The following is a 16350-nucleotide window of genomic DNA, read 5'->3' on the forward strand; positions in this document are numbered from 1 at the left end:
TCTTGGTAGATTCTTATCTATCTCTGGATCCTCAACACTGTGCTTAGGGCCCGGTCTGTAGAAGATGTTCAGTAATGTCTGTTAAACTGAGTGGAACAAGTAGAGACTGAATGGCTCATAGATAGGTGGGCCAAGGCCTCAGGGGCACCCCTGTGCTCTCATCCCAAATTGGAGTAGAAGGGTGGGAGAATCCACAGTAGAGACTAGAGGACTCAGGGTAATCCATTCTTGGTACTTAGTCCCACAACCTGGATAGCACAAATTACCCCCTCCCCTTGTGTTCCATACTAACTTTGGGGCTACCAGAGTAGGGGAAAAATCTAGATGTCTTCATCTTTTGATGATCATCTGCATCCCAGACATTGACATGCAGCCAAAAGAACTTTATTTACATCATGGGGTTCAGGCAAGTTGCATTGCAATAATAATGCATTTGCATTTTGCTTCATAACTTATGAAACAGGTTCTCACCCACTGCCTCAAAACAGCCCTTCAAGTTGACATTTGTTATTATCCAGCCTCATTTTATAGATGGGGAAATCAAGGATGAGAGGTAATGTGTCTTTTCCTTAAACACTGTTCACGGAAATGGTGGAGCCAAGACTTGAGCTCAGTTCTTCAGTCTCCAGTTACTGCAACTCTACTGAGTCCCACTGTCTCTGGTTCTAGCTCCAGCTCTGCCCTGAACCAACCTCAGTAACCTTGGGTGTCTCTCCAGCCCTCAGGTTTTCCAACTGTAATGGGAATTTGCTTCTCTATTTTGGCGGTTGGAGCAAGTAGGTAGCATGTGGAAAGCATTTGGTCATTTTTTCCTCCAGCGCCTTTTTTCCCCATCCCTGCCCCTCAGCTGCACCTCTCAGTAACCCTTCCACACCCTCCCAGCTCCAAACCTGTGTAGACTTTTCACTTCCACTTTATTATCACCTCATTTGAAGGATTTTAAGGTTTGTTACCTAGAAGGGAGCAAAGAGCTCACACCTCCAGTTCCGCTTTTCAAATATACCCTTACCACTTGTGAAAATAACCTTATTAACAGCATCTAACCTGCCACAGCTTGTGGGGGCACCCAGATAAATAAATGCATAAGGAACCAGGGCAGGGGAAACAGCCCAGCTGGTTGGAGCAGTGAGGCCTCTGGACCCCTGGATTTTTCTTCCAGCACTTGGGGGGGCGGGTCCCTGGAGTTGTTGTCAGATTCAGCAGAACATAGGGAAGGCCCACAGTGGCTTTGGCCACCTTCTCTGGGTCTCTGCCTCCTGCCTCCTCTCCTGGCACTCAGACTCCTTCTGGAAACAGTTCCTGTGCCTTCCCAGCTTCCCTGTCCGCTGGCTGCTTGTTCAGGATTGATTCTCTGGGCAGCTCCCCCTCCGAGCAGTAAATGAAATATCGGTTACCAAGAGTGAGGCGGGAGGCAATTAACCCCTAGACTTCGCCATGGCAGATGTGTTTGTAGCAAGTTGAAGCACAGAGCTGAGCGCACCTGCCTGGCCTTCCTGAAAAGTCATCCAATTAGGGCAGCCCCCAGTGGTGGGCCCCTCTGCCCCCTCTGGTTCCCATAACCCCAGAAACCAGGACAGCACCAGCCCCTAGGGCTGACAGGTGTCTGGGCACAGGATGGGTTGCCATTCCCCATGTGGGGGAGCTCCAGGGGCACCTCTGTCCTCACACCTCTTCTGGCAGGCACATTATTCCTTAATTAATCATACATCTTTCTAAAGGGAAGGCAGCCTGGGGAGACGTCTTTCTTCCTTTCTCCAGAGTGGATCCTGTATTCTCCAATCTCCCTTCCACCACCCACCCAGGATGCTCCTGGGAATGTTTCTATGCCAAGAAAGCCCCTGCTTGAGGAGGGTGTGGGGACAGGCACTGCTTCAGGGAGCCACTAGTCTCAGGGAGAGATAAGCTTGGCTGTCAGATGGTTGAGGAAAAAGAACCTCACCTTCAGGAAACCCAGATGATAGAGAACATCCCTGGTCTCAGAAAATCCCAGTTTAATAGAGAAAAGCACAGAATCTACCCTCAGAATCATAATCTCTGCATCTAGGGTACCCCAAATCCCTAGTCTAAGGGAAGCCACATGCCCTGCCCTCAAGGAGCTGACAATTTGAACAGAAAATCCAGTCTTTGTCTTTGAGGACCCCAAATCTGATGGAGCAGATATAGGCTTGCCTTCAGGGAGTCCTATTTAAGGAAAAAAACAAAAAACAGATAATTGCCCTTGGGAATCCCCTGATTGATGGAAAGATATTTCCCTAATAGGTTCCCCTGCAGCTGGGTTAGGAGCTCTGGAAGTGTAGTGCCTAAGGCACTTGACTACTAACAAGAGGGCTGGCAGTTTAAACCCAGCAGCCACTCCTTGGAAGGAAGGTTGGGCAATATACTTCCATAGTGATACTGCCTGGGAAACCCAAGGAGGGGTCGCTATGAGTCGAGTCCAACTTGACAGCAAAACAACAACAACAAGAAGAAGCAGCTGGGTTGCTGCCTGAGTGGTGAGCAGCTGGTAGCTGGCACTCCTGGTACCCTGCAAAGGCTTCAGTCCAGTCTTGACTGTACCACAAACTTGCTGCATGGCCATGGGCAAGTCATGAATTATCTCCAAACTCTGATTTGCTTGTCTGCAAAATGGGGATTTTAGAACCATATCTCAAAATGGCATGGAGATTCTCAAGTCACCAAAAAAAAAAAAAAAAACCAGAAAGCCAGCCAGCCAACTAGGCAGGGTGAACATGCTTTTATTGTACCAGAGGTCCTGGACCAGTCCCTGTGTCTCTGGGGAGGGCTTGGGGAGCTCCTAGGTATGGTAGCTGGGAAATTCCAGACCAATGTGGCCACTAAAAATCATAGGAGGCTGTGGGGGCCCTGAGGGGCAGAGGGGGAGTGTCTTCTAATCTAATCACTCTTCCTACCGAGATTCTAGTTCCAGCCAGACCTGCCAGGGGTTTTATTGTATTTGTGGGGACCTGCAGATTTCAATCTTCAGACCCCACAGGGAAGGAATAGGCATTAAGCTAATTTTATTAAATGGCCACAGCTGGCAGTGGGGGGAAGTAGGGGATAGAAGGGAAGATAAAGAAAGTCATTCAAGTCTGCCAGCCATGACAAGGGTCTATACATGGGGCCTGGCTGGGAGGGAGGCCACCCCTCCTTCCTGTCTTCCCAGCTGAGCTAGACTGGGGAGGGGAGGCCAGATGGGACCTTTCCTCACTGTGGAGCCCTGGGAGTCTCCAAGAGGTTCAGCTCATGGCTGCTGCCCAGGGCAGATGCTTGAAAATCTGCCAGGCCTCTGCAGGGCTGGGTAGGAGTAGAGGGACTGGGCTCAGGTGATAAGGGGGGCTGAACTGCCTCAAAGCTCCTTCCTTAGTGCTGCCTTGGAATCCCATATCTTTATGAAATAAGGGGAACTGGGTAAGTGCATTTGTCTCTTCCTAGCTCTGTGACCTTGGCAAGTTACTTAACCTTTTTGAGCTTTAGTTTGCTCATCCAAAATGGATAGGATAATAGCATCCATGTAAAGGGGCATGAGAGCACTTCCTGCAAACCCCTTGCCCCTGCCACATCCATGAGATAATATTTATAAAGTTCTTAATGGTGTCTGACACAGAGTGGGTGCTCTCTAAATATTAGCTATTTTTATGACATTATTATGACAGCCTATGACAGTCATGGCCCCAGTTAAGAAGGTAAGGGAGGCAGTAGCAAGCCAAGAAAACTTAGCGTGTTATCGCCAAGGAGAAGGGCTTCTTGGATTCAAGTGCAAGCACAGAATTTAGTAACTGTTTCATATTAGACAAGCTATTTAACCTCTCTAGAAGAAGGGAGTCATTGGATGGTGCAAACAGTGAACATCCTCAGGTGCTAACCAAAAGGTTGGAGGGTCTAGTTCACCCCAAGTTGCCTCGGAAGAAAGGCCTGGTGATCTATTTCTGGAAAGTCAGCTACCGAAAACCCTACGGAGTACTGTTCTGTTCTGGCACACATGGAGTTGCTATGAGTTGGAATCAACAGCAACTAGTTGGTTGGTTAGAAGAAGAATAAGATCTACCCATCAAACCTCTCAGCGTTGTTGGAGGAACTAGGAGATGACATACCTGAAAAGATTGTGCAAACTTGATAGTGATTTATTTATAAGTAATAAAAGCTATGTTTATTAAGATATACATGGATTTAGACTCATAGTGATGCTATGTAACACAGTAGGACTCTACCATAGGGTTTCCTAGGCTGTAATCTTTATGGAAACAGATCACCAGTTCTTTCTCGCACAGTGACTCTGGCTGAGTTCAAACCGCCAAACATTTGGTAACAGCCTAGCATTTAACTATTGCACTACCAGGGCTCCTTAGCACATATTTTGTATCTCTTCAATCCTCAGTCAAGTGAGATAGGTCTTAACTTACATTTTATGGATGAGAAAACTGAGGCCTAGAGATGAAGTACTGGATCAAGGTCAATCAACCTTTAGTGTAAAGCTAATTCTTTTCAATGCTGCCACTAACCCAGAACTGGATTTGGGAGGGTGACTTGCTCAGGATCTCACACACAATGGCACTAGGACAAGAATTTAGGTCTCCTGGTTTAAAGTTTGCCATACGTGTGGAATGCTAAAATCATTTTCAGGGATGCAAAATGGAATTTTTTCCACCATGGAAGATGATGATATATGGGCCGCTTTCCATTCCAGCTGCCCACGTCCACTTAGGCTGTGCTGGCCATTGAGCCCTAGTAAGAGTTGAATTGTATCCCCTCAAAAGGTATGTGGAATACTATACAAAAACATTATTCTACATCCTACTTTAGTGAGTAGCAACTGGAGTCTTAAAAGCTTGCAAGCGGGCCACCTAGATCCAACAATGGGTCTTGTCTCGTCCAAAGCAAAGAAGAATACAAAGACACATGGAAACAACTTGTCCAAGAGGCTGGTAGACCATGAGATCCTCACCCTATATGACCATGAAACCAAAAGAACTAGATGGTGCCTGGCTGCCACTGAGTGAGGGATTGGTGCAAGAGATCCTGGATAGAGTGGGAGAACAATGTGTAACAAACCCCAAAACCATGGGGGGGAAAAAAAAGACCAGGTTTGCTGGTCTGACAGCCTGGTGAGACCCCTGAGACAATGGCCCTTAGTTACCCTTCAGGTCTGGAGCTAAACTCATTCCATACTTCATACCCCTTCTTCTCCATTTCAGGCCCAGCAAGTGATTTTGTTGTTGTTGTTATGTGCCGTCGAGTCGGCCCCAACTCATAGCGACCCCTCCTTGGGTTTCTGAGGCAGTATCACTACGGAAGTAGGATTGCCCAACCTTCCTTCCGAGGAGTGGCTGGTGGGTTTGAACCGCCAGCCTTCTGGTTAGCAGTCAAGTGCTTTAGCCACTATGCTACCAGAGCTCCTAGCAAGTGATTTATTCCCCTGTAAATACTTCAATCTGAAAGTGTAACCTCTTGCTGTCAGAGGGAATGCAGGAGTTGCAAATGCATTCTAACGTTAGTCTGAACAAACTGAATATGAAAGGGGAATTTACAACAACGTATTATTGATCCCTTTTCAACAGTAACAGACATCTTTTGGGGTTAGCTGGGATTTTAGATGATCTCCCCAGCCTCCAGCCCTGGCCCCATCTAAAGTAAATCTCTTACATCTTGCATCTCCATTCCTACACTGCAGTTTACCACTGCCTTCTAACATGGAAATGACCTCTCATCCAGGGACAAATGTGCATCTTGGAGAGAAATGGACTCAGCAGCATGAGTGACAGCTTAGCTCCTTGTTCCCTGCCCCTACTCCTGCAGACACCACCCCCTTCTGGGGTCCTGCCTCCTCTAAAACTTCTCCCCACTGGTCCCTTTTTCTACCTTGAGCCTGGCCTTTTCTTTGGTGTTCTTGGACAAAACTCAGTCCCTATCCCTGAACTGGGCCAGTGTCAGCATCTGTGACAGCCTAAAGGTGATGTTCTACTGGATCAAGGCCAACAGACTACCTCCTTTGGAATAAGAAACCCCCTGGTGGCATGTATGCAGCAGGTGAGCCTGAAGCCAGCCAACCTTGATGATGGTGACAGAAGGGCCAACGGTTGGGGAGATATTCATGGTCTATTTGGGGTTCACCTGGCAGGAGTTTTTAGTGACCAATCATATGAAGGAGTTTTGGTGGCACAGTGGTTAAAGCATTTGGCTGCTAACCAAAAGGTCAGCAGTTCAAACACACCAGCTGCTTTGTGGGAGAAAGAAGAGGCAGTCCGTTTCTGCATAGATTCGAAACATTGCAAATGCTATGGGGCAATTCCACTCTGTCTTACAGGGTCGCTATGAGTCAGAATTGACTGACAGCAGTGGGTTTGGTTTTTGGTTCCAATTATATGGGATAACTGAAGTTAGGAACCCAGCTAAGAAGGTAGTGGAGGAGGATTTGGGACTAAGTGGGGATGGAGAGACTCAGGGACCAGCAGAACAGGATAAGAAGGTCCCACTAGGATGCTGAAGAAAGCAAAGCAGGCCACAGTCTCAGGTCCAGGCCCCCTTTCTTCTTCGTCGTCTTTTTTTTTTTTTTTTTTTTTAAACCATCAACCCTACCTTAAGGGGTAGGGTCTTATCTCAGGCCCAAGCAGAGGCCTGCTTCTGTTTTCCTTTCTGCCCTTCTTTTCAAAGCCACACTTTCTCAGTGTGGATGGGAGGCAGGATCCATAGCCTGCTCCTGCCCCAGGTCCCAGTCCCTTCCTGTAGCTGCCCCCCCCCCCCGGGCACAGACCATAACACTGCTGGATGGAAGTGTTTTTATTATAACTTTGGTCAGACTGGGCGCAGCGGAACTAGGCATTGGGGGCTGCTAGGAAGCTCTCCAGTCCCCAAACCACCCCTCCCCAGGTGACGCCACCCCAGAGCAGGAAGAGTAGCGCATCCAAGTGTGGGAAACGACCTACCACCATGACCATCCCCTGGCTGGGGCGGGATGGTGGGTGTGTATGGTCAGTAAACAGTTCTATTGTACAAATTTACAGGGAGCCAGGGTGTGGGAGGTCAAGATGTCCCTGCCTCCCTCCTCCACCTCCTCCTCAGGACCAAGCGATTGGGAAGAGCTGGCTGGCAGGAGGGCATAGCTGTGGCCCAGGCGGTGGTGACTGGCGGTGACTTAGGCCGGGGCATTAGAGCCGGGGAAGACCTGCAGCCTGGCCAGAGAGCAAAGGGGTGGGAGGGAGACGGGTCATCCTCTGCCCACCCTGGAGGGCAATACGGAGGATGGCAGGGGACACAGGAGCTCAGTCAGAGTAGATGATGAAGCCAGAAAAGGTGCTGTATTTGTTGCTGTTGCCTCCGTGCGCTTTGCCTCCGTCCAGCTTGATGAAGACCTCGTCGCCCGCGTCCAGGTGCAGAATCACGCTGTTGCTGGCGTAGTCGTAGTTCTGGTCTGCGTCCTGGGCAATGGCACTGGCCCGAACCTGTGGGGGCGAGGGTGTCAGAGGGGAGGAATGAGGTGGGGAAAAGGTAGGGAGGAGAAGGAGAGAAGAGGGTCAGGGATGGAAGGGGGCTGTCGGAGGTGAGGCAGCCACATGGGGAGAACCTAAAGGCCTTAAACTTCTGCCACCAGTCCCTTCTCCACCCCACCCCCCCAGCCTGGTCAAAGAAGAGGCATGTCTAATGGGGGCCTGAATTTGGAGTCAACATGGAATCTTCCTCCTTAACTCATCTAAGTTTTACCATCTGGCTTGCTGTACTTCTAGGATGCCCCAATCTGGAACTGTTGTCCTTGCAGACAGGGATGCTCTGGGATCCCAGAGGATGGAAGGACACTTCCTCTGTCATCACCCTTCCTCTCTACTTTAGTAATATTTCAGCCACATCTACCCTCTCTTATGTCAGTGGATAAATACAAAGACTTAAGGTAGCCCCATAGTTCAGGTGGCTGGACCAATGCTAGACTGCTAGCACCCACCCCACAACCAGGACCAGGTTTTTAGGCTCCATGTCTGAAGTTCTTTCCAGAGTCTCTCACACCCACCTACCCACCCACTGCAGCAGTGATGGAAGGCCTGGTCATTCTTTCCACTTCCAAGGTTCAGATCAGGCCTATGTGTTGACCTCCAAGAAGCTATAGCTATACCAAAACAAAACAAACATACAAACAAAAAACCAAAAAGAAAGAAACTAAACACACTGCCATCCAGTTGATGCTGACTCAGAGCAACCCAGAAGAATAGATTAAAATTGCCCCATAAGGTATCCAAGGCTATAAATCTTTACAAAACCAGATTGTCACATCATTTTCCCATAGAGCAGCTGGTGGGCTTGAACCTCCAACCTTCCAGTTAGCAGCCAAGTGCTTAACCACTATACCACCAGGGCTCCTTCCAACTATAGCTATACCCAGGACTATTACCCTCCCTCATCCAAAGTGGACTTCTGGCTCTTGTCTCACCCCAGGGTGGTAGAAAAGAACTGAACTGGAAGACGAGAAACCCAGCCTTACATCCCTCAGTGATCCTCATCTGATCTGATATCCTTGCTGGCCCTGGCCCAGAGTGGGGAGGGGAGACAAGCAGGGTGATGGGGCAAGAGAGCACCAGCTTCTGGAATATGCCACCTACCATCACTTTTGGGGGCTCCAACTATAATTGTAAGGTATTGGGGCGGATGTGTGTGTGTGGTGGTGGATGAATTCCCTCCCAGCATTGCTCTTTTAATAGCTGAGGCCACATAAGCCCTATGTCTTAGGATCTGGGGCCTCTCCAGGATATCCTGGGTGGAGTATGGAAGGGAGAAGCCGTCTCCAGGATTCCTCCCAGGGGAAGAATGCATTGAACAGGCTTCTTTCAGCAGGTTCCTCAAAGGCCCCTCTCCATCCTGAAGGCAGCTCCCCCTAAAGCTGATATTTTGAGCTGGACCAGACCAGGCCAAATTAGGGGAGGGGCCCAGCCTCCCTCCTGGGCAGGAGGCAGAACTGCAGGTCAGCTGTGCCAAAGCTGCTGACTCAGCACCAATGCTGCAAGGCGAGGACCCAACATATCTGCATACACTCTGCTATTTAAAGCCCACATCTCTCCAGCCCCTTCTTTCCCCTCAACTTGTTCTTCCCCAGCCTGGGAAGGAACTGTTTAGGCACTCAGCTGGGAAAATTCTCTTGGTCCAGCTGGGGGAGAAGGAGTAAAATGAGAGGAAGATGCTGTCTATCAATGAGCTCAGTTTCTGTATCTGGAAAATGGAGGAGGAGATCCTGCCTCACCACTGCCACCTTGGTGAAAGCCTTATGATAGTGAAGAAAGGAAACTTGGGGCTTTGAGCTACTAGGGAAGAGCTGAAAACAAGCAGGCAACTTCAGTATTGTTCCCTGGGCCCTAATCCTGGTCGTATTTATTATTACACATACATTTCATTATCTTTGCTAATAAATTACTACTAATAACAATTATTTTTATTACCCAGATTAATTTAGCCTTAACTCATTAAAAGAGTGTGCTCTTTAATAGCCAGATCCATTAGAATACAGTCATCTGTCATGAGGAATCTCCTGGTGATGTGACAGGCATCAGAATCGTTATGCTTATGTTTATTATTTATTCATCACCATGATTGTTGCTGTAATTATCCTAATTATCCACAGAGGCAGGGAGAATTTATGCCTTCCATCCTTAGACAGTGGGGGATCTAGAAATGGAACCCAGGGGTCCTGATTCTCTCTGCCCAGGACCTGAAGCAGTTAAGGCATTCAGCTCCTGGTGAGGGCCAAGAGATGTTTGAGGAACTGAGGTTGCCATGGAAGCAAGAAAGCAGATCTAGGACTTGTCATGAGGGGGCAACCTAGAACACCTCCTGAAGGTGATTCTTGCCAGGAGGGGAAACTGAGGCCATGCTCTGACCAGGAGGCTAGACTGAAGGAGAACACAGGGAACCTGCCAGAGTCTACAGATCAATGCTAGGTCTTGGACATGCAGGCATGGCTCCATGGGCAGCCAGCCTGGCCCATGGTGATGCTTTAGCTTCTGCACACTCTCTAGGCCCCTACTATGCTGTGCAGGAGTCCTTGGGTGATACTGAACTGCTAGCCATGTATTGACACACATGGGGTCACCATGAGTCAGAATCAACCCAAGGGCAAATGGTTTGGTTTTGACTTTAACTTTCTGTGCTAGGCACTGTGTTCTGTGCTATGAAAGGCATTAGGGGTCAGAGAAGATATCTGGGGACCTCTCTCCCATCACCAGGTGAGAAACTGATCTTCAGTTAGGTCTTCATACCACAGCCTTCTATCTAGATATCTCACTAGCTCTTGTCTCTGTTGGATGTAACCTCTGCTCTCCAAACCCCTGGCCCTTTTTTTCTTTTTTGAACATTTTTTTGTGGTTTTGGGGAAAGTTTACAGAGCAAATTAGTTTCCCATTCAACAACTCATACACATTTTGTCTTGTGACATTAGTTGCAATTCCCTCAATGTAACAACATTCTTCCCACTTCCTCCCTGGGTTCTCCATTTCCACTTACCCATCTTTCCTGCCCCTTCCTGCCTTCTGAACTTTGTCTCTGGGCAAATGCTGCCTCTTTGGTCTTATATGTTGATTATTCTGAGGAGCTTGTTCCTCATAGGTGTTACTGTTCACTTTATAAGCCCATCAACTGTTTGGCTGAAACGTGTTCTCCAGCAGTGGGTTTAGCCTCTTGGCCATTTTTAATACTCATCTTCCCACAGCCCCCTTCCCTGGACAAGGACCACCCTGGCTATAGGCCCTGGCCCATTTCCACTCTCCCACCCCCTCAGCCCAGTTTATCAATTTTGTGCCTTCCCTGAATTTTGTGCCCATCTCAACTGCAGGCAGCTTGCCTTGCTCAGGGCACTGCCCCCCAATCTAGCACCCCTTTCTCAGGCTCATCAGGCTCCCCAGGTCCTAATGACCAAGGTTTGATGCCAGTGGATTATGGGGTGGTGACTCAAATCTACCCTTAGAGAGAGGAAAGGCAAGGAGGGCAGGTGTCAGACAAGCAGAAAGATGGGGGCTTAGCAGCAGGCATGAAGGTGGCAACCCCCAGAAATCTTGTCCAGGGCCAGATATGGCTGTGCCTTTCTGCAGAAATACTGGAAGCCTCTCTGCAGGCAGAAAGCCAAGGAGGAAAAACACAAAGCCCAGGGTCACCCTTGTTGCTGAAGGTATGGGAGGGGCAAGCCCCTCTCCTTTATTTCCATCCATTGCTCAGCCCTATCCTTATCCATCTGCTCCCTAGAACATCCTATTCCACCCCTGAGCTTGCCTTTCCCTACACTTTTCTTCCTACCAGTTTCTTCAATTCCCCTTGGGATCCAGGTTCATCATCCTTTGCCCCTCCCCCCAATCCTGACATACAGGATAGTCTGAGCTGGGGGCTGGCCCCAATCAATAGCTGTCCCCAGCCAACACATTTGGGTACAGGAGTTGCCCACTGGGCTCTCAGCCCACCTTTAACATGGCACTCATTGGGGGTGTGCTACTGTCTGATTACCACCTTCTCCCCTGCACAGATCCAGATCATGAGTTCTAGGACGAGTAGATTTGAACCCTTGGTACCAAGCCCAAAATCTGGCTTACAGTAAGAGCTCAAAACAAATATGTGGAATAATAACTAGTAAGATTGTGTCACTTGGGCAATCTGAAAGGATGTGTGTGACTTGTTTCTTTTCTTTTCTTTGGGGAGAGGGGATAAATGGTCTGAGTAACTGTATTAAACCCCCCCAGTCAAAGCCACCTCCTTTTCCCTGCTGGCCTGTGGCCTTCGCCTCCAGTAAGCATCCCCTTGTTAGGCTCTGCCAAAATGCTGCCCTTCCATGCTGGAGGTGAAAGAAGGGGCTTTTGAGCTTGTTTCACCTTGAAGCATGTGCCCACCTCACACACACCTCACATATACCTATCCTTGAGACCTCCTCTTGCTTTGTCCACAGATCCTGCTGTGACCACCCGAGGTGGTATGGGATCTAGGGCCCACCGGTGGGCTAGTGACTGCCTCACTATCCAGGCAAGCTAGACCCCAGCCTCCTGAACCCTCAGCTTGGTGCCAGCCCAAACTTTGGGGGAGGAAGAAATTCCATTGATGAGGGTGACATTGCTGCATCCTTTATGGGTGATTAATAAGGAGAACATGAGGCTGGCTGCAGAATACTGGGGCCTCTCATTTGGTCAGAAACCAAGGACAAAAAAAGAGAGCTATGGGGAAGCCTAAGAGACATGAGTAGGAGAGTGGATATAAGGAATACAGCAGAGGAAGGTTAAATCTAGGGGAGAGAGGCCAGAAACCCAGGGACAGACAGACAGGAATAGAAGACACAGGGAAGAAAGAGACAGGAAAGAGACCAGGAGAGGGAAAAGAGGCAAAGGAGAGGCAGAAACCAGAGAGAAAAGCAGGCAGGGGGGAGAAAAGAGGAGGCAAACCTACAAGCACCAGAAGGCTTTTTGCTGCTTCCCCAGTGCCCCCACATTTCCACCAACACCCCCAGCCTTGAAGACCCACAGGCAGGCCAGCAAAGCCTCAGGACAGTGCTGAGGTGGGGAGCATTCCAACAGGGTCTTGGATCTCAGCCCCACCAGCCTGCCTGACTTCTGACTGGTGAGGGCTCCAAATGCTTGGCCTGACCACGCCCCCGGGGATGCATGCCACCGTGGGCTAGGAACCCAGAAGGGGAGAGGGGCTTCAAGGGACCAGGTTAAGTTGTTGCTCTGAAGCTGGATTTGAGTCGAGGTTAGTTCCCCGGCTGGTCACTCCAAGGAGAGCGCCACGCACTCACGGGTTCTGGCACCAGAGTCCAGGCGCTCTCAGTGCCTCCCAGCTCTCAGCTTCCTGGGATGGCAGCCAGGAACCAAGAGGATCCCCCCCCACACACACACACTCCTGGAGTCAAGAAGGGTTGAATTTGGGAGGTCAAGAGGAGGGGGTGTTTCCTCCTCTTCGCCTCACCGCCGGAGGAAAAACTTTCCCCCCCTCAGGCAGCCTTTTTGCGCCTGTAGCTCTGGCATAGAGGGGAGGGGCTGCGCAGTCCCAGTTTTGGCCAAGCGTGTCAGATCCGCGCAGTGGTGCCCACTTCCCGAAGGCGAGATGTATAGCTAGCTGGGCCCGAAACCTGTCCTAAGGTCTTTGGGCCCCAAACCTCTCCCACGACCGCCTTCTCGGCTGGAGCGCACAGCCGCGCGCAGGAGCGCCCGCGGGAGCTGAGGCTGCTCTACCCACCCACTGCCCCAGAGTCCATCTTTGCCTTCTCTATCGCTGGCTAATACCAGCCTGAAACCCAACTCCCCAGAGTCAAGCCACCAAAGGCCAGTCCGCGCGCCCGGGAGCCCTGCGCTCTCAGGAGTTGGGCTAAAAACCGCATTTCCGAGCCGCAGGTACTCAGCTGCGTCTGCCCTGAAGCCAGCGCCGGGGAATCTCGGAGTTAGAGGGGCCGGCAGGCTCTGACTATCTCCGCATGTGATGCCTACGTAGGGCCGCTCTGGGGTCTACACCTGCGCCTGCCGACTCCGACCCAGTGCCCTGCCCCACGCCCCCGCTGGGCTCACCTGGCCGTTCTTGCAGAGGTCCGCCCACATACTGGTGCCGTCGCCACCGCGCATGAGGACATGGTAGGTGAAAAAGTAGGTGCCAGGAATGTTGCACGTAAACTTGCCGCTGGCCGCGTCGTAATTGTTGCCTAGGTTGGTGACCACGTCGTCGAACTTGAGCACCTCGTAACCCTCGTGGGGGTTCTTGAGGCCAGCGTAGAAGGCCACGCGCGGCACCGTGGTGTAGGTGGCAGTGCTGATGGCGCCGCTGCCCCCTGTGCCCGGTAGCCCGGGGGGCCCTGGCTTGCCCGGCTCACCCTTCTCCCCCGGTGGCCCCATGGGTCCGGGAGGACCCGGGTCCCCAGGAGGCCCAGGGGGGCCTGGCTTGCCGGTGCGGCCCGGCTTCCCCTGGGGGCCCTGCACCAGCGTGGAGGGCGGTGGCGCGCCGCTCTGCTCGCTCAGGGCGTCGCCGCCGTCGGGCCGCGCGCCGGCGCCGGGGCCCCGCGCGGGGTAGGGGTCGCACACCATGCGGCAGGTGCCCAGCATCTCATAGTGGCCGTCAGGGCCGCCCGAGCTCACCAGCACGGGGATTAGCACCACCAGCACCAGCAGCATCACCACGCCCGCGGCGGCCGCCAGCAAAGTCTTCCGGCCAGCGCGGAGCCTGGGGAGCGCCGGGCCACCCGGCCGCGCCGTCGGGGCAATGGTGCCGGCGAGGGGGGGCGCGGCAGGGCGCCCGCGCTCAGGGGCGGTCCGGCTGGTATGCGGGCATGGGGCCGGTTCGGGGCGCCGCGCAATGCTGGCTGCGCTGCGGAGCCCAGCAGCAGACTCCTGCCTCGCACCTCCCTCCCGCTGTGCGGCCGGACTGAGAGCCGCGGCCGCCGCCTCCCGCTTTGCTGCTCCCGCCTCCTAGCCCCGGGGCCACCGCCCCCTCGGCCCGGCCCTGTCCCGCCCCTCGGCGCCGCTCCGCGAGCTCGAGGGGTGTGGCTGAGGGCGGGGCCGGTGCCTAATTGGGCCCCGGGCGGTAGGGCCCCGCCCCCTCTCAGGGGGCGCGAGAAAGGAGGCGGAGCTTCAGAGGCAAGGGCTGGAGCCTTGGAGAAGAGGGAGACTGTAGGAGCGAGAGATAGAAACACGAAAATGAGGAGGAGACTAGAAGCTGAAAAACAGGGAAAAGCTCTAAGAAGGAAGGGAAGAGTAGAGACCAAAGCGCGAACGGAAGAGGGGCCACAGGGAGAGTTATAGAGCGCAGAGGGGACCGAGAGAGGAGAGACCTCGAGGCTCGTCATGAGGAAAACCGAGATGGAGACTGAAAGGCACGAGGAGCTGCGTCCTGTAGGGGGCGGAGGCGAGAAAGGGTTGCCCCAGTCTTCAGGGGACAAAGAAAACGATTGAGGGGAGATCGGAGCAGGGAGCGAGAAGGAAGGACAAGCAAGAGCGTTATGAGAGGAGAGTAGAGGAGATGGCAAAAGGAGGATGGAGGAGGGACTATCTCGCACCCTAGCCACGCAGACCACCTGTCCGGGGATCGTCACTTGTCAGGGTGCCCAGCGGGTGCCTGAGTATTAGGGGCAGCAGTCCCCTCTCTCTTCTGTCTCCTTACTGCTCCCAGACCCGCCTACCCCCCACCCCGGAGGGCTAGGATCTTGGATTGTCTCCTCGCTTCTTGTTGCCCTTTCTTCACTCCAGGCCAAGCCAGGCTGCTTTTTCTTGAGGCCCCTTTCCTCCATCTTCCTCTGATCACTCCTCTTACCCTTGAGTCTAGACAAGGAAAGAATGAGGATCCTAAAGAAGTGAACACCTCCACGTTATTTCTCCATCTGAGAATAAGAAGTCATCCCTGGGTGGTGGCTCCCTTTCCCAGATACCTGGATGGGTTGACACCACCCAGCTTGGCAGCCCTCCTCCTTCAGCCTCAGCGGGGTCCCGAACTACTTTTTTCCCGTCGGGTTGTGTGAGGCTCTCCTCCTCCTCAAATTCAGTAAAGTGTTTAGGTTGCATAAACTGAAATGTGTCTACTTCCATCAAAATATTTGCCACATTATTTGAGGCTCAGCTCGATGCGCTTTGCTCCCTTTATCCAGCCCACCAGAGAGGGCTCCGCCATTCAGAGCAGGGCTGGTTGCTGCAGAGGGACTCACCAGCCTCTTCCTGTTCCCCCAGAGAGGCCCCTTCCCTGCTCACCCATTCCCCTTGCGGACCCATTGTGAAGTCCATAGAATTTTCTGGCATCTCCTACCCATAGTTGAGCTGTTTAGCCATGTTAAGGGCTAAGAGGAGGCAAGGGGCACGCAGATATCAAAAGGGGTGCTGTAAGAGAGGACCCTCCAAGACGAAGACTGAGCCCAGGTTAGTGTTCCCCACTCCTAGGAGGAAGCTTAAAAATTCAGTAAATGCCATTTATTCAGGGCTTACTTTTTGCCAGACTCTGTGTTGAATGCTTTATATACGTAATCACACTTGATCTTCATAACAATCCAAAGAGGTAAAGCTCATCCTTACTCTCTTTTTGCAGATGAAGAACTGGGACTCTGGGACGTTAAGGTACTTGCTTGAAACCTCACAACTAGTAAGTGGTAGAGCCAGGATTCAAACCGGCAGCATGGCTCCAGCTCTTCCTCCTTCAACTCTGCTGGGGCTCCAGGCAAAGGGATGAATGTGTTCAGTGAAGAGAGTGAGGGACTCAGGGCAGCTGACCGCCTCTGGCTCGGGACTGGCGGTTCTCAGCTCTAGGCTATCAATCTAGTTTCCTGTCCTCCACGGCATAGTCCCCAGTATATCTCCCCTAAGAGCTACAGGGCTGGTGACCCGAGGGACTCGCGTACAGTCATTAGTTATGATTTGTACAGACCCCAGTTCCGTAGTA

General features: G+C 51.9%; 1 protein-coding gene across 1 annotated transcript; it reads right to left on the reverse strand.

Annotated features, from left to right (window-relative positions):
- Positions 1 to 7256: 7256 nt before the first annotated feature.
- C1QL1 (complement C1q like 1) lies at positions 7257 to 14102 on the reverse strand. Its single transcript, XM_007955251.2, has 2 exons — positions 13506 to 14102; positions 7257 to 7436 (listed from the first exon to the last, which is right to left on the reverse strand). The coding sequence occupies exons 1-2, from the start codon at positions 14100 to 14102 to the stop codon at positions 7257 to 7259; spliced, it is 777 nt and encodes a 258-aa protein (XP_007953442.1).
- Between the last annotated feature and the right edge of the window lie 2248 nt (positions 14103 to 16350).

This window comes from Orycteropus afer, unplaced genomic scaffold, assembly GCF_000298275.1.
Source record: "Orycteropus afer afer isolate SDZICR_OR568_19922 unplaced genomic scaffold, OryAfe1.0 scaffold00495, whole genome shotgun sequence".
Classification (NCBI taxonomy): domain Eukaryota; kingdom Metazoa; phylum Chordata; class Mammalia; order Tubulidentata; family Orycteropodidae; genus Orycteropus; species Orycteropus afer.